The 27,436-nt window shown below is 42.4% G+C and overlaps 1 protein-coding gene across 1 annotated transcript; it reads left to right on the forward strand.

The window, feature by feature from the left end:
• Positions 1 to 5,672: 5,672 nt before the first annotated feature.
• Positions 5,673 to 26,790, forward strand: svip (small VCP interacting protein). The gene is made up of 4 exons (XM_068046494.1): positions 5,673 to 5,857; positions 17,740 to 17,790; positions 20,634 to 20,747; positions 26,216 to 26,790. Exons 1-4 carry the CDS (start codon positions 5,795 to 5,797, stop codon positions 26,228 to 26,230), a joined length of 243 nt encoding a protein of 80 aa, XP_067902595.1. The 5' UTR covers positions 5,673 to 5,794; the 3' UTR covers positions 26,231 to 26,790.
• The last annotated feature ends 646 nt before the right edge of the window (positions 26,791 to 27,436 follow it).

The following is a 27,436-nucleotide window of genomic DNA, read 5'->3' on the forward strand; positions in this document are numbered from 1 at the left end:
AGACTAGTGTTAATTAGCACTAACCTCACACAAACCTGAGCTCCCTGCTGTGTGTGCAGCCACTCAGCAGCATGTTTAGTGATGGGCTGCAGCCCAAAATCATGCAATTGAGCATCCAGCATCACTTCCATTGGGTGTGTGGTAATCGCACATTGTAGTCCATTACCAGGCCTTATGGAATTTTTAGCCCACTTTTCCTGCAAAGCAACTAAAATAGTTTAAACAATATTCATTGAAATTGTTTCTTTGGCAGCTAGATTTCTGATGTGCACAGAAATCCATCCCCATGACTCAACACTTCTGAGAGATTCACACAGGTAGTTTCTATTTGCCAGAGGTGGATTGCACAATCTCCTCCTAGAGATGCATCTCACTTAACTAAGACCAGAAAGGATATACACAGCTTGGCAAGTGCTGTGGAGGCTGGGTCACTGAATATATTCAAGGCTGAGTTATACAGATCTTTAATCTACAAGGGAGTCAAGGGTTCTTATTAGGCAGCCTCTCAGGATCGCGTATGACTTGCTTCCACTCCAGTAAGATGGGTTCTGAGCTGACTGATATGTCCAATGTGTAATCTGCAGACTCTGCCACGAGGGGCAAGTGGTGATTGAATAGTCAAGTAGATGAACAGTTTGAAGGTTTGTGTGCTCTCTCTGATGCCTCTATTCCACCGCCTCATGTTTCCAACGAAGTCCTTCAAGGCGTACGATGCCATCCCGAATGAGCTCTATCTAGGACGGTCACGAGCCAGGGGCTCTGAGTCAGTGGGGATGTTTAGTCGCCTCAGGAATGCTTTGAGGACATCTCTGAAGCGTTTCCGCTGTCCCCCTGCGAGTCTCCTGCCATGATCAAATTCTGAGTAGAACAGCTGCTTCGGGAGTCCAGTGTTAGGCATGCGAACGACATGACCCACCCAGCGGAACTGGTCTTGGGTGATTAGCGTCCCAATGCTGGATAGGTTGGCTTGGGAGAGGGCGCTGCTGTTGGACCACTTTTTTGACACTGGATTTGGAGGATCTTGCCGAGGCACCTCTCGTGGTATTTTTCCAGTGCTTTGAGGTGCCTGCTGTAAGTTGTCCAAGTCTCCAAAGCAGATAGGAGCACAGGGATCATTGTTGCCCGATAAACCATGATCTTAGTCTTGGGTTTGAGATCCTGATCCTCAAATACTCAAGTGTTATGGGGGGGGTTAGCAGGAAAGGCCACAATCAGAACAGCCATGATCTTATTAAATGGCGCAGCAGGCTCGAGGGGCCAAATAGCCTACTCCTGCTCCTATTTCCTATGAATCTATGATCCATCTACCATTTTTGCTATCTTTCCTGTAGACCTGATAACCTGATATCTTTAGTTCCCAGTCTTGACCATCTTGCAGCCATGTCTTACCCTCCAATTTGATTTTATGCCTGCAATTAATTCAATTTGTTGCTTATACTCCATACATTTGTATTAAGAATGCTTACTTGATCTGCACACTCTAACCTGTCCTTCTACTCTAGTGTTTTACTCATATGTTTCTTATTTATCTCTCCTGGTTTAATCACTTTACATCTTTTAGTTTTCCCTTTATCTGTAGTGCTTAAAGCACAATGTCTATTACTCTACTCTCTTCCCTTTCATTTGTTTTTAAACTATTATTTATACCAGCGGTTCTCAAACTAGAGTCCACAAGTACATTATAGCTGTTGAATAGGATCAGTTTCTGCGGGTCCTTATTCTCTATCGCACCTGGGTTTGGCTTACCCTGCACATTATCAGTCATACCAACCCCATTCTGAACCTGCACCTCTCTACGAGGTGTGACCAAAGTCTGGAACAAACTGTCCTGGTACTGCTCCCTCTCCCTTACATGTCCAAGTGTCTCCAACTTGCACTTCAGTTCAATTAGGAAGGCAAATGACATGTTGGCCTTTTTTGCATGAAGACTGCAGTACAAGAGGAAGGAAGTCTTGCTGCAATTGTATAGGACTTTGGTGAGACCACATTTGGAGCACTGTATACAGTTTTAGTCTCCTTATCTAGGGAAGGATATATTTGCCTTGGAGGAAGGGCTGCGAAGTTTCACTAAATTGATTCCTGGGAGGAGATGGTTGTCCTATAATGAAAGATCGAGTTCATCGAGCCTATACACACTGGCGTTTAGCAGAATGAGAAGTGATCTCATTGAAACTTATAAGATTGTGAGGGGGCTTGACTGGGTAGTTTCTGAGAAGTTGTTTCCTCTGGCTGGATGGTCAAGAACCTTAGTCTCAGGATAAGGGATAAATCATTTAAGACTGAGATAAGGAGGAATTTTTTTCATTCAGAGGGTTGTGAATCTTTGGAATTCTCAGGCATTGAGTATATTCAACGCTGAAATGACAGATGTTTGGACTCTAGGGGAATCAACAGATATGGGGATCAGCCGGGAAAGTGGAATTGAGGTCAAAAATCAGCCATGATCTTATCGCATAGCAGGGCAGGCTCGAGGGGCCATGTAGCCTACTCCTGCTCCTATTCCTTATGTTCTTATAACTCAAAATTGTAGAGACTCAAGACGAAGATATTTACTGCAGATGAGTTTGCTTGGGACAATCTCACTGTCCACAAACTTCCACAGACTGCAGTCTAGAGACACAAGCTGCTCTGCCATATCTTAGTCTAGATTATTTATATCGACTTTTTTTTTGTTGTAAGCTTTTTCAACACAATAACTTGCACCAAGCACCAAAATATATTACAAATTTTGTCTCAAGCTTACACTAGCAAAATTGAAAGTCAATGGGAATTGCGGCGGGGGGGGGGCAGGGTGGGGGGATGGGGATAAACTCTCCATTGGTTGGTGTCATAACTAATATAAAGGAAGATGTTGTGGTTGTTGGAAGGTAAAAATCTCAATCCCAGGCCATTGCTGCAGGAGTTCCTCTGGGTAGTGTCCAAGACCCCATCTTCTTCAGTTGCTTAATCACTGACCTTGCCTCTATCATAAAGTCAGAAGTAGGAATGTTCTCTGATGATTGGACTGTTCAGTACCATTCACAACTCCTCAGATACTGAAGCAGTCTGTACCCGCACGCAGCAAGACCTGGACAACATTCAGGCTTGAATTGATAAGTGGAAGTAACATTCGTGCCGCACAGGTGCCAGGCAATGACTTTCTCTAACAAGAGAGAATCTAACCATTTCCCCTTGACATTCAACAGCATTACCATCGCTGAATCCCCATCATCAACATCCTGGGGGTTACCATTGACCAGAAACTGAACTGGAGTAGCCATATAAATACTGTAATAAAAGCAAAATACTGCGGATGCTGGAAATCTGAAACAGAAACAAGAAATGCTGGAATCACTCAGCAGGTCTGGCAGCATCTGTGGAAAGAGACGAAGAAGGGTCACTGACCCGAAACGTTAACTCTGCTTCTCTTTCCACAGATACTGCCAAACCTGCTGAGTGATTCCAGCATTTCTTGTTTCTGTTGCATATAAATACTGTGGCTGCTAGAGCAGGTAAGGGGCTGGGAATTCTGCAGGAAGTAACTCACCTCCTGACTCCTCAAAGCCTGTCCACCATCTACAAGGCACAAGTCAGGAGTGTGATTGAATACTCTCCATTTGCCTGGATGGGTGCAGCTCCAACAACACTCAAGAAGCTCTACACCATTCAGGACAAAACAGCCTACTTGACCGGCATCCCATCCAGTGCTTCAAACAGTCACACCATCTACCACCATCTACAAGATGTACTGCAGCAATCTGGCGAGGTTCCTCCGACAGCACCTTCCAAACACGTATCCTCTACCACCTAGAAGGACAAAGGCAGCAGACACATAGTTAACACCACCACCTGCAAGTTCCCTCCGAAGTCACACAACATCCTGCCTTGGAACTATATCATCATTCCTTCAATGTCAAAAACCTAAATTCCCTCCCTGAATAGCACGGAGGTGTATCTACACCATATAGACTGCAGCGGTTCAAGAAGGCAGCTTACCACCTTCTCAAGGGCAATTAGGGAAGGGTAATAAATGCTGACCTTGCCAGTGACACTCGCATCCCATGAACGAACAGCAAAAAAGAACTGCTACAAATATTGGAAGTAAAAAACCACACTTCTTTCCCACTCTTCTATCAAATTCTCATTTTCACCAAACTTTTACACTCTATTTGCAATGCCCTCCTTTTACAACTGCTCTGTCCATCAATAAATACTGTTTACTTATGCAGACTTTTATAAGCCACACCCAAATTACAAATGCTGACTTCATGCTCTTATTAGTACCTAATCAGGCAATCACTAACAGCTGATTGATAGTTAACTGTCACGGCAGGTAGTTTCTCTTAACTAGCTTGCAGTTTCTTCTGCAGATTTTGAAGTTAAATTCAAAATGTTAAATTGAATTTCAGTTTGAGATAGGCTCACCCAGCACTTTTGGGTCACCAAATTTTCAACTTCGAATCTCTATTTACGATGCACTCCTTTTATGATCACTCTGTCTTTCTTACCGCTCTCATTTAATCCTATCGTTCTTTTCCTCTCTTTATTTCACTTTGCATCCATGATTTGACATTGAATTACATATCCTGACACTTCTGGTTGAGATTAAGAATTTCTCAATCTGATTGGTTAAGGAAATGCACAGTTGCTTGTCTTGTTCATACAGGTCCTTGGAGAAGCTGGGGCTGTTGTCCTTAGAGAAGAGATTTGATAGAGGTGTTAAAATCATAGAGGTGGAAGGATCCAGAAGCAGAGGACACCAATTTAAGGTGATTTTTAAAAATTCGTTTGTAGGATGTGGGTATCGCTGGCTAGGCCAGTATTTGCTGCCCATTCCTAATTCCCCTTGAACTGAGTGGCTTGCTAGGCCATTTTAAGGGTCAAACCACATTGCTGTGGGTCTGGAGTCACATGTAAGCCAAACCAGGTAAGGACAGCAGACTTCCTTGATGGGTTTTTACAATAATCGATAATGGTTTTGTATTTATCATTAGACTAGCTTTTAATTCCAGAGTTATTAATTGAATTCAAATTTCACCATTTGCTGTGGTGGGATTCGAACCCATGTCCCCAGAGCATTAGCCTGGTCTCTGGATTACTCTTCCAGTGACATTACCACTATGCCATCGCCTCCCCAAAAAGAAACAACAGTGACATTTGGATAAGCATTTTTACACACAGATGGTTCAGGATCTGGAATGCACTACCTGTGAGTGTGGTGGAGGCAGATTTAATCGCGGCATTCAAAAGAGAATTGGATAATTATCGGAAGAGAAACAATTTGCAGGGCTTTGGGGAAAAGGCAGGGGAGTGGGACAAGGTGAGTTGTTCTTGCAGAGAGCGAACATGGACACAATGGGCTGAATGGCCTCCTTCTATGCTGTAACCATTCAGATCCCCTGCAAAGGGTGTGACGCCGGTTTGGGATTTTGAATCGCCGCAAGTTGGTAGCAAGTCCGCGGGCAAGTATCAGCGTTACCAACGTCTGGTACCATCCATTCGTCACTGACTGCGAAGTCCGCTCCATCCAACACTTCCAAGGGTGAGCTTCTTTTGGGCGCCCTGTGGGCGGCGCAGTAGGAGGTGCAGCTTAATATTTGTGGTGGTGGGAACCTCCTGACCCTTCTCCACCCTCCTTGTTGGCTCGAGGTGAAGCTGCTGGGCGCGTTGTCATGGCGCCTAGCGGATGCACGGCGACAGTGGGCGGGGCCGAGAGGAAGTGCCAGAGAGAGGGGCGGGGTGAAGCGGGTTACTGAGTGTCCCGTATCTCTCGGTGTCTGCCTGGGGACGGTGCGTTTGTTCTGAGTAGCGCGGTATGGGCATGTGTCTGCCGTGCCTGGGAGGGGCGGCTGAGGATGTGGTGGAGACGCCGGATCCGGTAAGTAGCTGAGTTGGCCGGTGGGTGGGCGGGCGCGGGCTGTGCCGGTCAGCACCGCAAATCCATGGTCCGGCAGCAGCGCCGCTCAGGGCCCCGGCTTCAGAGGGCCGGAGAGCTTCGCTGCTGCTGCCCAGTGGGAACCTATCCTTCCCCATTCCCAATGCAGTCTCTGGCCATGCATTTCGGTGGCGGGCGTCAGAGCAAATAACATTTAAAATCAAAACACTTTCCCCATTATAATCCGGAAAAAAAATCTTAATTTGGTATAATCTCGCCAAAGTTACGCCGTTACGCATTTTTTTGCGCCTGTGATTATTTGCTGCAGCGCCTAGTTCCGTGATCGACCTTCCCCCAAGTGGAGTTTCGACACTATTCCACCACCTGTACCTGTCTGCAAATTCCCTGATCCCAGGAGATGCCATTTTGCAGGTGATCGGTTTATTCCAAAGGGTTTGTGCTGATGTGTTTGCTTTCACACACATGCATTACTGTTTGGCAATAGTTTCAAATAATGTGGATAATTTTGCAAACACGCACATACACAAACGCGCACACAGCAGCTTACTACCAGGCAAGGCCAAGCAATATTTTTGCTGACTTTTATTTAACCTACCAAAGTGTTTCAATAGTAAAGTTAGAAAATGTTGGGAATACTCAGCAGGTCTGGCAGAATTCGTGGAGAAACACGAGTTAACGTTTCAGGATGATCTTTTAATCAGAATTGTTCTGGAAACGTTAACTGTCTTCCCTCCCCCTCCCCTCCACAGGTGCTCCACCACTTGCTGAGTAATTCCAGCATTTTCTATTTTTGCTTCAGATTTCCAACATCCACAGTATCCTTTCTGCTTTTACCTGTATTGTAACACCTGGTGTCGTCTCTATTTTGATGAACTGACTGCCTTTAGATTGTACGAAATAGAAAATGGTAAAATAGATAGAATAAGGCTCACAGATTGCATACAAAAACAAAATGTGCTGGAAATACTCAACAGGTCTGGCAGCATTTGTGGAGAGCGAAGCAAAGTTAACGTTTCAGGTCTGTGACCTTTCATCTGAACAGATTACATATACTGGCACTATTGTTTTATACCCGAATAAAGGTTAACCCTTTTTCTGTGGATAGCAACATTATAGATTCTGTCTGTCTGCTCCTGGTGTTTAGAAATCACAATTTGTGTTATGATTTTGTATTCCAGGTTTTATTGTATTTTTGCAATGCAAAATTCTTCACTTAGTCCTTGAATCCAATTTATAATTTATATCAGTGACTTAATTGAGGAGAGTGATGGCATGATAGCTAAATTTGCAGATGGCCAAAGATCGGTAGGGAAGTATGTTGTGAAGAGAACATGAGCTTGCGAGTGGGCAAAAATCTGGCAGATGGAGTGTAATGTGGGAAAATGTGAAGTTGTTCACTGACAGGAAGAATAAAAAAGAGTTTTACTTGAGCAGAGATCAACTGCAGAACTCCGAGGTGCAGAGGGATCCAGGTGTTCCAGTGCATAAGTCACAAAAAGTTAGTATACAGGTACAGCAATAATAAAGAAGGCTAATGGAATGCTATTCTTTATGATGAGAGGAATTGAAAATAAAAGTAAGGATGTTATGCTTCAGTTATACAGGACATTGGTGAGACCACATCTCGAATACTGTGTGCAGTTTTGGACTCCTTTTATTTAAGGAAGGATGTGAATGTGTTGGAGGCGGTTCAGAGGAGGTTTACTAGATTGATGCCTGGAATGGGCAGGTTGTCTTATGGGGAAAGATTGGACAGACTGGGCTTGTTTTCACTGGAGTTTAGAAGAGTGAGGGGAGACTTGATTGAAGTGTACAAATCCTGAACAGTCTTGACAGGGTGGATGTGGAAAGGAAGTTTTCTCTTGCGGGTGAGATGAACCAGGGGGCACTGTTATAATATTAGGGGTCTCCCTTTAAGGGAGAAATATTTTCTCAGAGTTGTGCGACTTTGGAACTCTCTGCCTCAGAAGGTGATGGAGGTGGGGTCATTAAATAATTTTAAGGCGGTGGTGGATAGATTCTTGTTAGGCAAGGGAATCAAAGGCTGTCAGTAGATGGGTGTGTGGAATTCGGGACACAAACAGATCAGCCATGATCTTATTGAAAGGCGGAGCAGGCTCAAAGGGTCGAATGACCTACTTCTGCTAATTCGTATGTTTCTATGTAACCTGCATTCTGAGAATGTCGAAAGCAAAGTTTTAAAAAAAAAACAAATAAACCCCTGGAACTTGGAGCATACTATCACAGCTGTGCTCGTTACAAGTGTAAATTGCACCAAAGAGTTAAATACCCTTTCACGAGTCACACGTATCATTCCACCAATTGTACCATGTGCTTTGTAGAACACTTAATCGTAATTCATCTAAGCAGCTCAGCCTGATGTTTTCAGTGCAGTATGCAAACTGTAACCCTTGCAGACTGAGCACACTGGTAAATATTTCTGGCATTCAGCTTTTGGGGGGTACACATGAATTGTCAGTGAAGTTCCAATATTTAGTTCACTCCCAGATATTTTCTGTTTTCATGTGTTGCTATGGAAATTCTATTTTCTTGCCATAATACATTTGCCCTGAATGTTGACTGGAATAACAGGCAACTGTATGCAATTTCTAAGGTAATAATTACTGACAAATAACCTACAACACCACATGACCAGTCTCATGTAGTTAAATTGTTTACCTCCAGGGAAAGTAGTAAAATAAATATTGGTTTTGGGCTTTCATGGTGTATGATGCAATCTGAACTCCTTCATTGGCATGCCTGAGGGCGAAGACTTGCTTTATAAGAGCTTTTAATGCATTGGGTGGGATTCTGATTCTCAAAGGCAAGTTATCTCTGTACTCGTACCCAAAGAATGCATGTTTTTTCCAGGAAATGTCGACGCCCAGAAGTTTCATTGTTTGTACAGTGTTAAATGGCAAGTTAGCCTAGCAGTGGTTCATAAGTCGCAGGAAATAAACAAGTTTGTAGAAACTGAAATTAAAACCAGAATTTGAACAATGTTGTGAAGTGTGCTAGTAGAACACAATAGCCATTGTTTAAAGTACATTTCTTGGCAGTTGTTAGTGACTATGTGGCCATTAGTATTAAAGATGATGTACCTGGTTACATGTGGCTACTCATTGGGTAAGCAATGTTCTTAGCTTGTGTTCTGTTGAACTTACAATCCAATCTGAGATACTGCGTTAAAGATCTACATTAGCCTTTATCCATTGAATCTCGTGTTTATCATGTATTCAAATAACTTCAGCCCATCCATCCTGGACAGTGGAATTACTGTTAGACTAACTAATAACTAATGGAGACAAGAAGTGGGGAATTTTGTAGTTTTTTTTTAATGTAGCACTAAATGTGTTAGCTTGCTGATGAAGTAGATAACAATTAATATTTCTGTCATTATGATGGTACAGTTTTAAAGGGATGCAGGAACAGAGACCCGAGAGTGTATGTACACAAATCTTTGAAGACGGCTGGCCAAGTTGAGAAGGCTGTTTGAAAAGGGTCCTTGGCTTTATAAATTGATGCATTGTGTGCAAAAGCAAGGAAATTGTATTTACCATTTATAAAACACTGATTAATTCCTAGCTTGTGTATTGTGGCCAATTCTGAACACCACAGCCGGAATTTTACGGCGCCCCCCCCACAAACAAGCAGGTTGGAGGGTGGGAGTGGGGCCATTCCGACAACTTCCCGCCCCACTGCAATTTTATGCCAATTAACTGCCACTTAAGGGCCTCCTCCCGCCACCGCTGGTATTTTACCCTCGGCAGCCAGATGGCAAAGTCCCAAGAACACCGCCAGGTGAAACCAGGTGGCCTCCTTGCGGGCATGTGGGTGGGGTGCCCTCATGATCTGGCACTCTGCCCCATGGAGGAATGCCCCCAAAGCCCCAACCACCCCCACAGCACAACACTTTTTTTCCCCCGCCCCAAAGCAACCCCCCTTGCCTTGCTGGGGCCCAGCCGTTTGTACCTGGCAAGGCCCCAAAAAATAATCGTGGTTGCAGGGCTGTCCTTCCTCTTGCATCCAATGGCTGGGTATAGTCCCAGCAGTGGCCACCGCTCCCAGTGACACTGCTGGGACTAAGAGCTGCCGCCCACTGATTGGCCAACAGCTCCGTTAGGCGGGACTTCCTGCGTCAAAGGAGTGGAAGTCCTTCCCAAGGCCAATTAAGGGCTGGGGCGTGGAAAATCTCGGCATGGCTCCACAGGCCCGGCAGAGCTGGCACAGGCATGTAGGGTCAAGTGGCTGCCTCCTGTGCTGATCATTTTATGATTCTATGACTGGTAAACTGTTCTGCAGTTAATTTGGAAAATAAGTATATCTGTTTGTTTAGACAATTAAGCCTTCCATCATCTGTAGTTTTCGTTTTGTGCTACATTGTAATAAATGACCATCCTTATACAATAACAAACTTAAGGATGCAGCTCATTGAATATTATCACTTTGGTCCTTTGCTTCATAAAAGGTTGAAAACGTTCCCAATGTTAATATGGTCTGGAGAGCTTCCAACAACAAGCATTAAAGTACTTGTCGATAAACTGTAGCATCATTCCACTCCACCTCTATCTTTCCTTTTTTCTTAAAAGTAAATGTTTATATAGAAGTATGTATTAATGTTTTTAAAAACTGATCCATTTTAGAACTCAACTTCAATTTGCTGCCTCCTCATGTCAGAAGTTTATGTGGGGAATTGTCTATACAATACTGCAATCTAGATGAAAGGTGCATGGAGGTCACTAACATTCAAATAGCTGTTGAGGTCAGTAAGTATCCTAGTATGTGTAGGGCTGGAATGGGGCAATGATGTATTGTGGATGGGATCCAGAATTCCAATTTGATAGACCTTTCTTTTGGGCAGATATATGGAAATCCATGACCATGTTTTACATCTCCCAATAAACTACTGAGAAATCTACAGAAGTAAAGATTCCATTTGCCTGACTTGGCATGCACAGTTTTTTCCAGCAAAGATAAACTCATTTGATTTAACTCAAAAGATAAACCTTGGCTCATGCCAATTTGAACCTAGGAATTCGCAAGTGTGCAGAGATTTTTCTGGAATTTAACCAACTAAAACTGCTCATCTTATTGGCTGCGGGCAACAGTGAGTTTCCTGCTGATTGTCCAACCAAGACATCCAACCTTTTCAGGGCATTGGCTTGCAGGCTTATCTGGAATCGCATGGGAAGAACCTCACTCCTGTCAATTACAGTTCTGCCACTTGTCTCACCCTTTCAGGCTTACCAGTGCGCTATAATTGAAAGATAATATAATGGCAGGAGAAATGTAATACAGCCATCAGTAAGACAAAAATAATCATCATTGGATTGGACAGGAGATAAAGGTCTACAGACCACCTAATAGTGGAAGGGAAGTGAAGAAAAAAAAGAAACAAATTAGGGAAATGAATAATAAACATGGAATAATAATTTCAAGGTAGTTGAAATCCCCCATGATTAATTGGCCAGAAGAGGTAGGTGAAGGGGATAAAGGAATGGAGTTTCAACTGTATGTAGAAAACTTCTTTCGAACTCAATGTAAGAACTGGATCGGGTAATGGGGAATGAACCAGAGGAAATAAATAAAAGTAGGGGAACATCTAGGTAATAGTGACCATAATATCATACGGATTGGGATGATAACTGAGAAGGATGCAAGCATGACAAAGATCAGAGTAATAGATTGGAGAAAAGCTGATTTTGAGGGGCTGAGAATAAAATGACAACATTGGCAATGATGTAGAACAACAATGGGAACCATTCAAAACAGTGTTCAACACAGCCCAGGAAAAATATGTTCCAACAGCAGCTTGTATTTATATAGTACCTTTAATAAAACATCTCAAAGCACTTCACAGAGGCACCGTAAGACAGAATGTGACACCGAGCCACGTAAGATATTGGGGCAGATGATCAAAAGCTTGGTTAAAGAGATAGATTTTAAGGAGAGAAAAGTCCTGGAAATACTCAGCAGGTCTGGCAGCATCTGTGTGGAGAGAAACAGTTAATGTTTCAAGTCTGTGACCTTTCACCAGGTTTCAAGATTACGGAGGGTAGAATGTGGGAGACCAGCCAGGAGTACGTTTGAATAGTCAAGTCTTGAGGTAAAAAGGCACGAATAAGGGTTTCAGCAGCAGATGAGTTGAGACGGGGTGAAGTCAGGTGATGTTATGGAGGTGGAAATAGGTGGCCTTAGTGATGGTGTGTTTATGTGGTCAGAAGCTCATCTTGGGATCACATATGACACCAAGGTAGCAAACAGACAAGCACAAGGATGGAGTCAGTAGCTAGGGAACGGAGTTTGGAGTGGGGCTCGAGTTCAATGGCTTCAGTCTTCCCAATACTTTAATTGGAGGAAATTTCTGCTCATCCAGTACTGTTGGATAAGCACTAAAATAAAAGCAAAATACTGCGGATACTGAAAATCTGAAATAAAAACAAGAAATGCTGGAAATACTGAGCAGGTCTGGCAGCATCTGTGGAGAGAGAAGCAGAGTTAACGTTTCAGGTCAATGACCCTTCAGAACTGACAAATGTTAGAAATGTAAAAGGTTTTAAGCAAGTAAAGCTGGGGTGGGGCAAGAGATAACAAAAGAGAAGGTGTTGATAGGACAGGGTCATAGAGAATAAGTGACCAGACGGTCATGGAGCAAAGGCAAATGGTATGTTAATGGTGTGCTGAAAGAGAAAGCGTTAGTACAGAGAGGATGTAAATAGACTGTAAAGCACAAAGCACTCCAAGCACAAACATTAAAAAATTTAAATAAAAAACAGGCACAGTAGAAACAAACTAAACATGAAAAAACACCTAAAATAAAATAACAAATAAAGACCTAAAATGAAATAGCCAAACAAAAAGGAAAAACTAACTAAACATAAAAAGGGGGCGAGGGGCGGCCTGTCATGCTCTGAAATGATTGAATTCAATGTTCAGTCCGGCAGACTGTAGAGTTGATGTTCGCTGGAACACTGCAGCAATCCCAGGACAGCGATGTGAGCATGAGAGCGGGGTGGGGGTGGTGGTGTTGAAATGACCAGCAACCGGAAGCTTGGAGTCATGCTTACGGACTGAGCAGAGGTGTTCTGCAAAGCAGTTACCCATTCTGCATTTGGTCTCCCCATTGTAGAGGAGACCACATTGTGAGCAGCGAATGCAGTATACTAAATTGAAAGAAGTACTAGTAAATCGCTGCTTCACCTGAAAGGAGTGTTTGGGGCCTGGGATAGTGAGGAGAGAGGAGGTAAATAGGCAGTATTACACCTCCTGCGGTTGCAGGGGAAGGTGCTGTGGGAAGGGGACGAAGTGGTGGGGGTAATGGAGGAGTGGACCAGGGTATTGCGGAGGGAACGATCCCTTCGGAATGCCGACGGGAAGGGAGGGGAAGATGCGTTTGTTAGTGGCATCAGGCTGGAAGTGGCGGAGGATGATCCTTTGCATCTGGAGGCTGGTGGGGTGGAAAGTGAGGACAAGGGGAACCCTGTCGCGGTTCTGGGAGGGAGGGGAAGGGGTGAGGGTAGAGGTGCGGCAAATGGGCTGGACACGGTTGAGGGTGCTGTCAACCACAGTGGGGGGGGGGAATCCTTGGTTGAAGAAAAAGGAAGACATATAAGCGCTGTCGTGGAAGGTAGCATCATCAGAGCAGATGTGTCGGAGATGGAGAAACTGGGAGAATGGAATGAAGTCTTTACAGGAGGCATGAGGTGAAGAGGTGTCGTCGAGGTAGCTGTGGGAGTCGGTGGACTTATAATGAATATTAGTAGACAGTGGATAAGCAGGCTGATAATTTAGCAACAGTAGAGGGGTCAAGAGAAGTGGTGGTGAGGTAGAGCTGGGTGTCGTCAGTGTACATGTGAAAACTAATACTGCGCTTATGGATGGTGATGTTGCCAAGGGGCGGCATGTAAATAAATAGGGGGCCATGGATAGATCCTTGGGGGACATCAGGGGTAACATCGCAGGAGTGGGAAGACGAGCCTTTGCAAGTGATTTTATGGCTATGATTAGATAAGAATAGAACCAGGTGAGAGCAGTCCCATACAGCTGGATGACAGTAGAGAGATGTTGGAGGAGAATGGTGTGGTCAGCTAAGTCAGACAGGCTGCAGACAGGTCAAGAAGGTTGAAGTGGGATAGTTTACCTTTGTTACAGTCACATAGGATGTTATTTACGACTTTGATTAGAGCCATGTCAGTACTGATGGCAGAGGTGGAAACCTGATTGGAGGGTTTCATGGAGTTCTGGGAAAGATGGATGACAACATGGTCAAGGATGTTCGAGATGAGGCAGTAGTTTGCAAGGACTTTCCAAATGCGTGGATGTAATCTATTGGACCATAGATGGCTAAAAAGATTCTGTAAGCACATAATTTTTTTAAGGTCAGGATGGGACTAGGGCCTCTAAGGGATGGATAGATAACTTTACAGCAAAATGGTGGAAGTATTAAATAATTGCTTCAGTATTTACCAGGGAGACAGATCAGGTGGACATGACATCAGGAGATAAGATCAGAAATGTTAGAACCACATGGACTGCAACAGTTCAAGAAGGTGGCTCACTACCACCTTCTCAAGGGCATTTAGGGATGGGTAATAAATGATGGCCTAGCCAGCGATGCCCATGTCCCCCAAATGAATAATAAAAAAAAATTAAAATGAAAAGAGGAGAAATATCAAATAAACTAATCAAATTTGGAAGATAAGGCCCCTGGTCTGGATGGATTACATCCAGGCATTTTAAAAGTATTTAGGGAAGGGATAGCAGAGGCAATATTAAATGTTTTTTTTAGGGAGGCAGAACATACATCAGTCAGCTTAACATCAGTAGGAACAATAATGGAATTCGTACTATAGGAGAAAATGGGAAAAACATTTGTAAAGCAAAAAAAAATGAAATAGTTAACATGGATTTCAAAGGGGAGAGTCTTGCTTGTTGGTTGATCAACGTCATTGAATTCTTTAAAGAGGTAACAGATGGACAAAACTAATGCAGTAGCTGGGGAGATGGTAGCATAGTGATAATGTCATTGGACAAGCAAGCCAGAGGCCTAGGCTAATGCCCTGGGGACACGGCTTCAAATCCCACCATGGCTGCTGGTGGAATTTAAATTCAATTTATTAATAAATTCAACTAATAAAAATATGGAATTGAAAACTAGGCTCAGTAATGGTGCCATGAATCTATCATCGATTTGTCGTAAAAACCCATCTGCTTCACTAATGACCTTTAGGGAAGGAAATCTGCTGTCCTTATCTGGTCTGACCTACATATGACTCCAGATCCACAGCAGCATGGTTGACTCTTAACTGTCTTTTGAAATCTGCTAGCAAGCCACTCAGTTGTCAAGGGCAGTTAAGGATTGGCAACAAATGCTAGCTTTGCCAGCAACACTCATGTCTCATGAAAGAAAAAAATCTAGATTTCCAAAAGGCCTTCAATTAAAAAAAAACTGCATAATACACTAATGAATAAGGTTAGAGCATGCAGAGTTGGCAGGTGGGGGAGACAATTAGCAGAATGGATATCTGGCTGGCTGCAAAACAGAAAGCGGAGATTAGGGGTAAAGAGTAGCTATTCAGAGTGGCCAAAGGTGGAAAGTGGGGTTCCGCTAGAATCATTGCTGGGACCACTGTTCACGATTTATATTTATGATTTAGACTTTGGAATCAAAAACACAATTTCTAAATTTATGGATTGCACCAAATTGGGAGGGATAATTAACACTCAGAAGGACTGCATCAAATTGCAAGAAGACATTAATAAACTTGAATGGGCATACAATTGACAAATGAATTTCAACATGGATAAATGTGTCATGGTCCTGCAGTTTTTTTCCAGAATATGCAGTTTGTCTTTAAGGCTTGCAAAGGATCTGTATTGCTTTTAGAACCAGCAAGTCTCAGGAGTTATAGGAAGGTGTATTTTCATTACCTTAGAAACAGCCATTTGGAGACTGTGATTCAAAGGGTCCATTCTCAATACCATGGAAAAAGCCAGTGGGAGTGAGTCTGATGCGATACATTTATTACAATTCAGTTTTGAACTGGCTGTTCGTGGAAGACTGTTCTAACAGAACAGACTGACAGAAGGCACAGGACACTGCTGTGGTGTTCAGACACCTGAAAAAGAGCTCTCAACCATTTTAACTGAAGGAATAGGATTTTAGTCTGTTATTATATCTCAAAATTCTAAAAAGAAGTCAAGCCAAGACAGAGATCTCTGGTAATTTAAATTGAAGAAAGGGAAGTTAAACTGTGACAATCTTTTATCCCTCAATAACTCTAAAGTCAGATTGATTCTGTTGAAAGTGTTTGCAAGTCGTTAATTGTTGAAATTCACTGGAGAAGGAAAGCAACATCCTGTGAGGCCTTCACGCAACATCCGACTGTAAATTTGCAAGGACTCTAATTTTTTCCTATTTTAAATGTTACTTATATCTTCATAGTGTTTAAGAATTTAGTTCTTTTAATTAAAGAGTTAATTTATTGATTTAAAGGTTTGGTTAGTCTCATTCGGCGGTTAATAGATGATACAATTTGGCTGGGTCTTTCTTTAATTTGGAAAGTTTTAAATGTTATGTCAGCCGATTTGTGGTGCGACGGGATTGAATTAACAGTGGTCCCGCCACAATCAGAATCGTATATTTTGATTGGGGGCTTTGACAGGAGCGGTCGGTCGTAACAAATGTGAGATATACATTTTGGTAAAAATAAGGAGGTAATATATTACTTGGGAAAATAAGAATCTAAATGGGTAGCAGAGAAAAGGGATCTGGGAGTACAAATATGCCACAATTTTTAGTAATTTCTCTAAGTCAATAAGGTCATAACCAAAGCAAACAAACACAAGGGTTTGCTTTTAGAGGGATAGATTTTAAAAAGTAGAGAAGTTACGTGAAACATGTACTGAACCTGGAATTCTGTGTGCATTTCTGGTCACCATATTATAAAAATGATAGGGGCATTGGAGAGGATGCAAAAAAGATTTATAAGGATTGTCAGAATTGTGAAGTTATACCTATCAGAAAAGGGTGAATAGGCTGGGAAAAGAAGACTGAGTGGCAACTTAATAGGTGTCTTTAATATTATACGTTTTGATAGAGTAGACACAGAGAATGTTTCCACTTGTGGAGAAGAGCAAAGCTAAAGGCCTAAGATAGTCCCTAAAAAAAATAAAATAGGGAATTCAGAAGAAACTTCTTTATCCAGAGTGGTGAAAAAGTGGAACACACTACCACAGGGATTCGATGAGGTGTATAGTATAGATGCATTTAAGGGGAAGCTAGATAAGCATAAAAGTGGCGGGGTGGAGGGCGGCCGGCCGGGTAATGCTGAAAGATGCCAACAGTGGGTTCAATCCCCGCTGTGGCAGTTCATAGTGGTCTGCCTCCTTACCTTGCCCCATGCTTGAGGAGTGATACCCCTCAAGCTGTACATTAGCAACTGCTTCTCTCTAATGGGCAGAGAGGTACCTGTGGTCCTTTGGGGCTATGGCTTGAACAACAAAATAAGCATAAGAGGGAAAAGGAATAGTGTTTTTGCTACTCGATGAGGAAGGATGGGGAAGGCTTGAGTAAACACTGGCATTGGGCTGGTTGGGCCAAATTATTTGTTTCTGTGCTGTTTATTCTATGTAATCCTGCTGGAGTACTGTAGACCTGCCAGGCTTGGATACAGGGTTACAGGATCAACTTGGTTGCATTATTGAAAGTTTTAGGAAAAGGATGAATAATGTATCAAGATTAGTTATTCTGATCTGAAATCAGAAGCAACATGGTTAGAATTATAAGAAACAGATTCACAAAGTTAAACATCTTTTTATTATCTACAAGCTAATGAATCTTGAATTAATTTTTATCTACCTAGGACACCAGAAGAAGGCAACTAGCAGAAGCTGCTGAGAAGCGACAGAAAGAGGTAAGAATATTAATGAATGTTGTTTTCCTGAAATATATTAATTTGATGCAGCACAGGAAGGGCAGCAGTGACTGTCTTTATATGAAGAAATAGGTCTGGACTGGTTAATGTATTTTTTTTTTCTGTTTTCATAATTATAACCTTAACGTTTGGCTTTTTCTGACTCATTATTTTCCTGTATTCTACTTATCGCTATTGTATTCTCCCACAAAACATTGTTAGTTATTTTTAAGAAATGTTTGCAAAAATTCTTAGAGGCATTTGAACATGGGGGCGGCACAGTGGTTAGCACCGCAGCCTCACAGCTCCAGCGACCCGGGTTCAATTCTGGGTACTGCCTGTGTGGAGTTTGCAAGTTCTCCCTGTGTCTGCGTGGATTTCCTCCGGGTGCTCCGGTTTCCTCCCACATGCCAAAGACTTGCAGGTTGATAGGTTAATTGGCCATTATAAATTGCCCCTAGTATAGGTAGGTGGTAGGGAAATATAGGGACAGGTGGGGATGTGGTAGGAATATGGAATTAGTGTAGGATTAGTATAGATGGGTGGTTGATGGTCGGCACAGACTCGGTGGGCCGAAGGGCCTGTTTCAGTGCTGTATCTCTAAACTAAACTAAAACATGGACCCCATTGTTCCTGGGCAGTACTTTCCAGAACATTACGTTTTGACATTTGGCAATATTAGAAGTCTCTTTTTAAGTGTCCAGTTTGAATGACGCCATAACAATAACTTTACGAAGTGTCATAGGGTCGTACAGCATAGAAACAGGCCCTTCGGCCCACCGCATCCATGCCGACCATAATGCCTATCTATACTAATCCCACCTGCCTGCATTAATTCCATATCCCTCTATGCCTTGCTCATTCAAGTACCTGTCCAGATGCCTCTTAAATGTTGCTACTGTTCCTGTCTCCACCACCACCTCTGGCAGCTCATTCCAGATACCCACTATTCTTTGTGTGAAAAATGTACCCCTTTGATCCGCTTTAAACCTCCTCCCTCTCACCTTAAATCTATGCCCTCTAGTTTTAGTCATCCCTACCATAGGAAACAGACTCTGGCTATCTACCCTATCTATGCGCCTCATAATTTTATATACCTCTATCATGTTCCCCCTCAGCCTCCTTCGCTCCAGGGAAAACAGACCCAGCCTAGTCCAATCTCTCTTTATAACTCAAGCCCTCCACACTAGGCAACATCCTTGTGAATCTTTTCTGCACCCTCTCTGCCTTAATCACATCTTTCCTGTAGTGCGGCGACCAGAACTGCACACAGTACTCCAAGTGCGGCCTAACCAACGTTATGTACAACTGTAGCATGACGTCCCAACTCTTGTACTCAGTGCCTCGGCCAACGAAGGTAAGCATGCCATACGCCGCCTTCACCACCCTGTATCTGTGTTGCCACATTCCGGGAACTATGTACTTGCAGCCCAAGGTCTCTCTGCTCAACAACACTCCCCAGGGCCCTGCCATTCACTGTATATGGCCTGTCCTGGTTTAAGTTCCCAAAATGCATCACTTTGCACTTGTCTGCATTAAATTCCATTTACCAATCCCTTTCCCACTTTCCCAGTTTATCTGTATCCTGTTGTAACCTTAGACAACCTTCTTCACCGTCCACTATACCACCAATTTTGGTGTCGTCTGCAAACTTACTAATCATGCCCCCTACATTCTCATCCAAGTCATTAATATATTTGACAAACAACAGAGGGCCCAGCACCGGTCCCTGTGGCACACCACTGGTTACCGGCCTCCAATCTGAAAAACAACCCTCCACTACCACCCTCTGCCTCCTATCACCAAGCCAATTTTGTATCCAATTGGCTAGCTCACCCTGGATCCCATGTGTTCGAACCTTCCAGACCAGCCTACCATGTGGGACCTTGTCAAAGGCATTGCTAAAGTCCATGTAGACAATCTCCATCACCCTGCCCTCGTCAATCCTCTTGGTCACCTCCTCAAAAAACTCAATCAAATTTGAGAGACATGATTTTCCACGCACAAAGCCATGCTGACTATCCCTAATCAGACCATGCCTTTCCAAATGCATGTAAATCCTGTCTCTCAGAATCCCTTGCAATAACTTTCCCACCACTGATGTAAGGCTCACCGGCCTGTAGTTCCCTGGCTTATCCCTGCTGCCTTTCTTAAATAAAGGCACAACATTGGCTATCCTCCAGTCTTCCGGTACCTCACCCGTGGCTAACGATGATACAAAAAAAAAAGTGAAATAATGGAGGTTTATTGTATTCTATGCTTGTGCTATCAATGTCAGAACACTCTGTGCCTGATTCTGGCCTCTTGTGCATTCCTCCTCTCTTCACCCCACCATAGGCAGCCATGCCTTCAGCTTTTATCTTTGAAATTCCCTGACTTTACCCAGCTACAACCCTCTTTCCCCTTTAAGACCCTCCCCCTAAAACCCACCTTTTTAAGCTATTGCTTACCGCTCCTAATGTATGTTTTTGTTTTGGTACCCATTTGTGTTGGTTTGCCCCTCTGAAGAGCTTTCGGATGTTTTTCACGTTAAAGATGCTAAATAAATGCAAATTAATGGGACCACGTATGGATATAGGGGGCAATTTTACGTGTGAATCTGTGGCAGGAATCCATGTCTGCTGCCAAGCCGTATTGAAATTATGGGCATGCTGCTTCTGATTTTCTGATGCGTTGACAGCAGGTGAGATTCCTCATTGCCCAACAAAAGGTTCCTCAAGGCTATGCAAAATGTACTTAGTCTCACCAAAGTGGTCTTTTCTTTGGAGATTTGTTTTAGATTTAAGTAATATCGTCAGTGGTGTATTTAAAATTTGAAAATTTCTCCCATTCTTTCTGGCAAGAATGTGCACAGGGGCATTAAGAATCCAGAATCTGTGGAACGAAAGAAGAAGAAGCAGGAGGCGTTGGAAAAGCAACAAATAAATTCCACATCTGCAGGAGGTGGTGGCCTCAGGGTGAGAATATTCATGCTATATACAGTGAGGTATCTTCTGGTCATAATGAGTGAGAATTTACCAGTTGGCCACTGGGTAACTGCTGAGGGGGTATGGTTTGTAAAAAAAAAAACCCCTCAGTATACAGGGATCAAGCTGAGGAGTGGGACTGACAGCATAGCTCCGTGAAGAGCTGGCATGGACTCGATGGGCTGTATGGCCTCCTTCTGTGTCGTAAATGGCTCTGTGAGACTCTCCCTACACCCAAAGGCCTGCTTACCGTTGTGCTGGATTTTGCTGTCAAAATAATGGTGAGGCTAATAGTGCTCATTGTTAATTTGTGTAAATGGTACAGTAACTTCAGGCGAGGAGCAGATTAAATGCCAGTATCTAAAAGTTTGTGTCAAGTTGTGCCACTCCCCTGTTCATGAAAACAGCATCTCGCTGTCTGCGTCACCATTGACATGCATTGAATTGTGTGAAGGTGCTATATTTGCACAATCGATGAAAACTAAACTCACCACAAAGTTGTGGTCCATTTCATGTCTAAGTACCCTTTTAATTACTACCAATCAACCTGACACTGAACATTAACAAGTGTGAAGTCTCATTCCTGCAGGTTTTACTTGTTGGAGATTTTAGAAATGTCACATTTTAAAATAAAAGAACTCAAACTTTCCCTTTCTGTCTCATTTTCCCCCCTCAATCCAATCTTTCTTTCCCTTTCTATTTGTTTTCTGCACCTGACAACATTGAATTGACCCACTGTAATTTGCCTTCCTTCTCATCCTTTCTCTGCTTATTTGTCAATTCTTCAATTTGAGGTTAAGGAGATGCACCCTGTGTACTCAGGTCCCAGATGCTCTGCTTCCCTCCTTGTCAGTTTGCACTTCCAGCAACTTGGTGACATCAAAAAATTGAAAACCTAAATATGCATGAACAAGTCTACTTAGTAACTGCACGACAGAGATGCTGGATCTGAGTGAATGGTGCACATATTTTACACACTCAGTTCTTTGCAAAGTTATCGCATGCTGGATTCCTGTGTAAAGGTAATTTGAATAATCAACTGAATACACCCATTCATGTTGGTTGAAATTGAGGCTGGGATTAGGGATGCAAAGGTGACAATAATTTACGCGAATCTATTAAGTGCACAGAAGAGAAAAAACAGTCTGATCTAGATCTTAAGGTCTGTATGAAGGGGAAAGACCTTGAAAATGCAAGGAGTTTACCATATGAAGAAAAAAAACGAAAATATTACATCCTTACAGAAAACCTGCTGGCGATTTTCGCAGGCTGCGCTGAAATGTAATTTATTATCTCTCATTTCTTTGCGAACCAAGATTAAAATTCCCAGTAATCTTGAAAACACTGAAGCACTGCGATGCATGATGTGTGGAATCACTAACATTTTGTGCTTTTGTGTTATAGATTAAATAAATATTGAAGCTGTGTTTCAGGTAGTGAAAGCAGAAGTTGGCACGTGAAGACATTAGTGGCTAAGAGCACTCAGTGGTGCAGAGGATGTGAGCCAGTGTTTATTGGAGGAAGAAGAACGAGGGAGTAAAAGGATACAGAGAAAGATGATAAACAGGAACGCTTATTCTTTGAACCGATGTAATTGTTTTTGTGGAGTGATTCCAAAGGACTTCAAATAGAACACAGTGTTGCTGTCCTACAAAAGTGATTTGAATCTGCCTGTAAAATATCAGTAGTATATAACTTAAAAAAATACACCATGAGCTGGTTTTGCTCTAATTTTGCTTCACTCTGGAGCTGGTCCTGAATGCACACTTAGAAACTGTTTTTGTCTCAGTATTGCAAAAATGAATCTTTTTTTTCCTTTTGTTCTGCACATCTGCCATTTCTTCAAAATTGTATCATGTCGGAAGAGGAAAACAACAACTTACATTATAGGAACTTCAAACATATAAAATTATTCCAAGCCACTTCACAAAAGTGTAAGGAAGTGCTGGACCAAAGAAGGAAATATTAGGAGGGGTGACCAAAAGCTTGGTCAGAGGTGGGTTTTAAAGGTGGCGTTGGAGGAGAGGAAGTTGAGAAACGTTCCTTCTATATATTTTTTTGTGCAGGGCCTCTTCATTTCAATGTGCGGTACATTGAAATTGTTTAGTGCACATGTTATCTTAAACTGGGCAACATGTGAGCGGGCTGTGTGGTACCTTCTGAGTTGCTGCGCATCTTCAGAGGGAGCATTGTTGAAGAGGTAAAGGGATTTAAGGAGGGAATTCTGTAAAGCATGTAACATATCTGCCTCCAAAATTGGGGGTGGGCAAGGAGTGGAGGGAGAATATGCTTCTGACTCTGGCTTCTTGCACATAGAGTACTGGGAGGAGAGCGGTTGTTCTGGGAGGGTTTGATGCATTGGAAGGCTGCACCTGAACATGTCAGTGCGCGCAGGTATGATGGGTATACGGTACTTTATACAGGCTAGGAAACGGGCAAGAGTTTTGGATGAACTGAAGTTTACAGAAAATGGAGAATAGAAGAATGCTCAGGAGATCATTGGAATAGTTGAGTCTGGTGGTGACGATGGCATGAATGAGGGTTTCAACAGATGGCCTGAGTTAGTGGTGGAGATAAGGGTGTCTTTTTGCGAGAAGCCTAGCATGGGGTTGAATAGGACATGGAGGTTGCGAACCATTTGGTTCAGCCTGAAATAGTTACTGGGTTGGGGGCTGATAGCAGTTGTAAGATTATGGAGTATGTGGCAGTGGGCTGACGACGACGGCTTCACTCTTCCAATGCTTAGTTGGAGGAAATTGTTGCTCATCCGAGACTAGATGTCAGACAAGAATTCTCTTAACAGCACTGTGAAATGCCAGAGTTGAATCACATGTTGGGTATCATTGGCCTAATGTGGAAGCTGACCCCATGTTTGGATAATGTTGGACCATGCAGATGGGCAGAGAAGAGAGTGAAGACTGAGAAGCCATTGTTAGAGATGGATGTGTATAACTGTGGAATCAACTGGAAAGTGGAGGAGAGGTTTTGGAAGAGGATATTCTGGTTGACTCTGTTGAAGGCTGCTGAGAGGAGGGATAATGCAGCATAGCCGCAGCCATGGACAATGTTAGAGGAATTTCAGTGATGTGGAGGATGGAAAGCTGATTGGAGAGATTCAAACATGGAGTTGCAGAAGAGATGTGCATAGATCTGGAAAGAAACATGTTTAAAAACTTATGAGCGAAAAGGGTGATCAGACTTTTAAGTATTGTGAAACACATTCTAGACAGGTTATGGCATTGTGAATATTGCAAATAAAATACTCTGTCATCTGTCTTTGATTTCATTAAACAATAGACAATGAAAACTGATCAAGCTGAGTGAGGTATGACATTTAACATAGCATAACCCTCTAATCCTCAAAGTTAAACTGAAGACACAGACAGTGTTGTTGATATAAAGAGCAGAATGTGTAAAGGCCAACTACTAACCAAGTTGACTCCATCCACTAATTCTATCATGGGCTCTCTTTCTGCCGTGAATCCTGAGCGTCCACATGTTGATCCTCTAAGAATGCCAAGTCCTTTCGGATTGCTCACATGTGGAAAAAGATTATACAATGCCAGAGTATCTCTGCAATCCTCAATTCTGCTTTCCAACATAATTGACCCACTTGAGGCTTTACTTGACCCCCAGGTCAACTCCTTACTTGGAAAGTCTGTTTCACATGTTCATTATCCTGTGAGTGGGGTAATTTTCTAATTTCTAACACTGCTTGAAGTTTGTGAATTTTGTACTTTGAATTTCAGACTCTGATCCTATGGCCCTGCACCGACTGTCAAAAGTTAAATAGCCTGTTTACTTCAACCTTATCTATACCTTTCCTTCTTTTAAAGATTCTGGGGGTTAGGGTAGGAGGCTGGATTGGTGGGGGAGGGGGCTCGGGGAAGTGACAGATTGTGGGGTGGTTAGGCATTGTTATGGCCCATGTTCTTGAAATATGGGGTCAGGAGGAATATTCCTGCTGCTCCTGTTTCCACATTCAGGTAAGTAAATTTCAGAAACTTACCTCTTTTGGTAGAAGGCAGTCCCAGTTTTACTCAGTGCGACTGGCACTCATTGCCTCAGGTCAAACCTATCTTGCAGTGTGGGTCACAAACAGCTCTTAAATAAAAACAAGAAATGCTGGAAATACTCAGCAGGTCTGGCAGCATCTGTGGAAAGAGAAGCAGAGTTAACATTTCAGGTCAGTGACCCTTCTGACCCGAAACGTTAACTCTGCTTCTCTTTCCACAGATGCTGCCAGACCTGCTGAGTATTTCCAGCATTTCTTGTTTTTATTTCAGATTTCCAGCATCAGCTGTATTTTGCTTTTATTTTTGTGTTGCGCTCCTTAATTGCATCTGCAAAGGGTATAATACCTGGTAGTGGGCACTAACGTATTTTCTTTGGATGCTAACCAGCTTGTTATGCCCCCAATAGGGTAGGTGGTGCACTTCTGGCCAGAAATGTGCATGTGCTTCCTATCTGCCCGAAAAATAGGCACTGCGCAGCTGAATTTATAGGCCTTAGATTGTAAGTCTCTGTCTTTTCTCCAAGCAAAGCAAACCTTTGTAACCAACTCCCATAGAGGATAGATGGAATATTGCCAAAATAGCATTGACTTTACTGGCTCTTTCACTGATGGATGGTTCTTCTCTGAGTTTTCCTAATGGATTTTTATCCTCCTTGAGCTGGTGGTGTTTGTGGCACACTGTCCCAGAGTTTGAAGATTACAAATTAAAACATTTTATAAAGGAAATTGAACAGATGTTTTTGTTTATTTCCATTCTGTTTGAGGCTGTTGAGTAGGACAATTATATTTCCATCTCTCCGAGTTTTAACATCTGCAATGAACAGGATTTCCTTAATGAGTTTCCCTGACATGAAATTATGCTGGTGATGAGTTTTTCCATCAATTCTGCTGAACTCAGGAGATTGTTTTCCTGTTACCAGTCTGCTGCTTGTTGCTGTTTGGTGTGATTGAAATAACTGCTGAGATTTCAACTACTAAGAACCTAATATGTGATGGGGTGCCTCTTCGCTTCTTTATGGAAGTAAAAGAAAGCAAAATACCAGCTTGCTAAGATAACTAATCTTCAATATGTACTTGCCCTGCTCCTTGGCGCCTTTGTAGTGGATGACCTTGTGCATCATGCATAAGCTGCTTGCTCGCAATATAAAGCTTAGCTGTTGTTTAACTGACTTTTCCTCATTTCACCACCACCCCCCCGCATCCTTCACTTCAGATTGCTTATTGGTGGTATTGACTGTGGAAAGTAAGGAAATACAACTTAAGTGCTTATGTTTTATATCTTTTTAAAAAAACCTTGTAGGATATAGTGTATGTATTTGAGCAACCAAGTTTATGATGTTGAGAGATTGCAACCGGGTTATGACTCTGATATGGCATGCACCCATAATATGTATGTACGTTGCTGAAATCATTACATTGTCTAAATGTTTTTTTTTTATTCCAGTGGCAAGTTGGTTAAAGAATCTGAAGAATTTGCAGACGATCTTCAACATTGCCAATGTAGCATTGACCTTGCTGGCCCCTGTTACTGAGAGGTTCATGTCTCTGCGTGGCTTTCGGTGTTTGGTTTGAAAGATCCAGAAATGTGCCATCCTTCGCATTGAATGTTCTGTACAAAAGCTTTCTGTATTCCAACAGAAGTGTACAATGTTACTTCCAGTAATTTAAAAACCTGTCCGTTAATGTTTAAAACACTTGACCAATCAGTCATTTTTAAGAAGCAGTAGAAACTTGGCTTGGATGCTGCCGTTCCAAAGGGTCCTTGGTTTGCTTTTGTTTTACCAGAGATTACATTGCTAGATGTTTACTTTCTATGTATTAACATTATTTATAAACAAGTGTAGCTATATATTGTGGATTTTTGTAGATAATTCAGCTGCAGCTTTATTAGGCAAGGTTTTCTATATTTATAGACACTTGATTTTCTAAACCTTTGTGCCTTGGATATAGTGTGGGGAGATGCGTGAAAATATGCTTTTAATGCTATAGCTTGTGTTTATTAAAATATTTAGCATCCTTTTTGGGACTTGTTTTAATTTATTGTACTGAAGTTTTTAGCTGCTGAAATTATGGACTCCACTGGGCCAGATCTCTACATTCAACTACCTCTAGATATATGTACTCAATCCATGTAGGAAAAATACACTTTTTTAGGACTAAATAAAACTCTTTGTAGTATTGATTACATGTTCTTAGCTTATTCTACTTCAGAAATTATGCATAAGTGTTTGATATTCCTTGCATTAGTAAAACAAGCCCTAGTATAAGTGTTGGTCATCAAGTGATTCAATTACAGGACTCTGGTGTTTTGTTACTGACCATTGTGGCACCTGTTGGTAAAAGAATATGGAGGGTATTTGCTGTGTTCCTCTATTGTACAGAAGATACAGTCTACATTACCTTACAAGGTAGGTAATTTTTTTGCCAACTTTGTCCTCTTCGGTGCTGACTGCTGCTGAGGTACATTTTTACATGTGGCAGGTGACCATTTACACCTTATCCAAGTGGGCATTCTTTGTTAAAACCTAGACCAAATGTTGGCAGGATATTTTTTCTGCAGTATTGCTGCTGATCTTGATTATGTCCTTGCTGGCATTCACACATAGCACTTTCAATAAGGAGGTCAGACTAGTAATGAAAAGCATAAATTCTGGGTAATTCTGCC

This window comes from Heterodontus francisci, chromosome 14 (assembly GCF_036365525.1).
Source record: "Heterodontus francisci isolate sHetFra1 chromosome 14, sHetFra1.hap1, whole genome shotgun sequence".
Classification (NCBI taxonomy): domain Eukaryota; kingdom Metazoa; phylum Chordata; class Chondrichthyes; order Heterodontiformes; family Heterodontidae; genus Heterodontus; species Heterodontus francisci.

Excerpts from the sequence above, each read along its gene's own strand:
- svip (XM_068046494.1), top strand. The coding sequence starts at position 5,795 with ATGGGCATGTGTCTGCCGTGCCTGGGAGGGGCGGCTGAGGATGTGGTG. Across the intron at positions 5,858-17,739 it reads TGGTGGAGACGCCGGATCCG|GACACCAGAAGAAGGCAACT; the intron begins GTAAGTAGCTGA and ends TTATCTACCTAG. Across the intron at positions 17,791-20,633 it reads CTGAGAAGCGACAGAAAGAG|AATGTGCACAGGGGCATTAA; the intron begins GTAAGAATATTA and ends CTTTCTGGCAAG.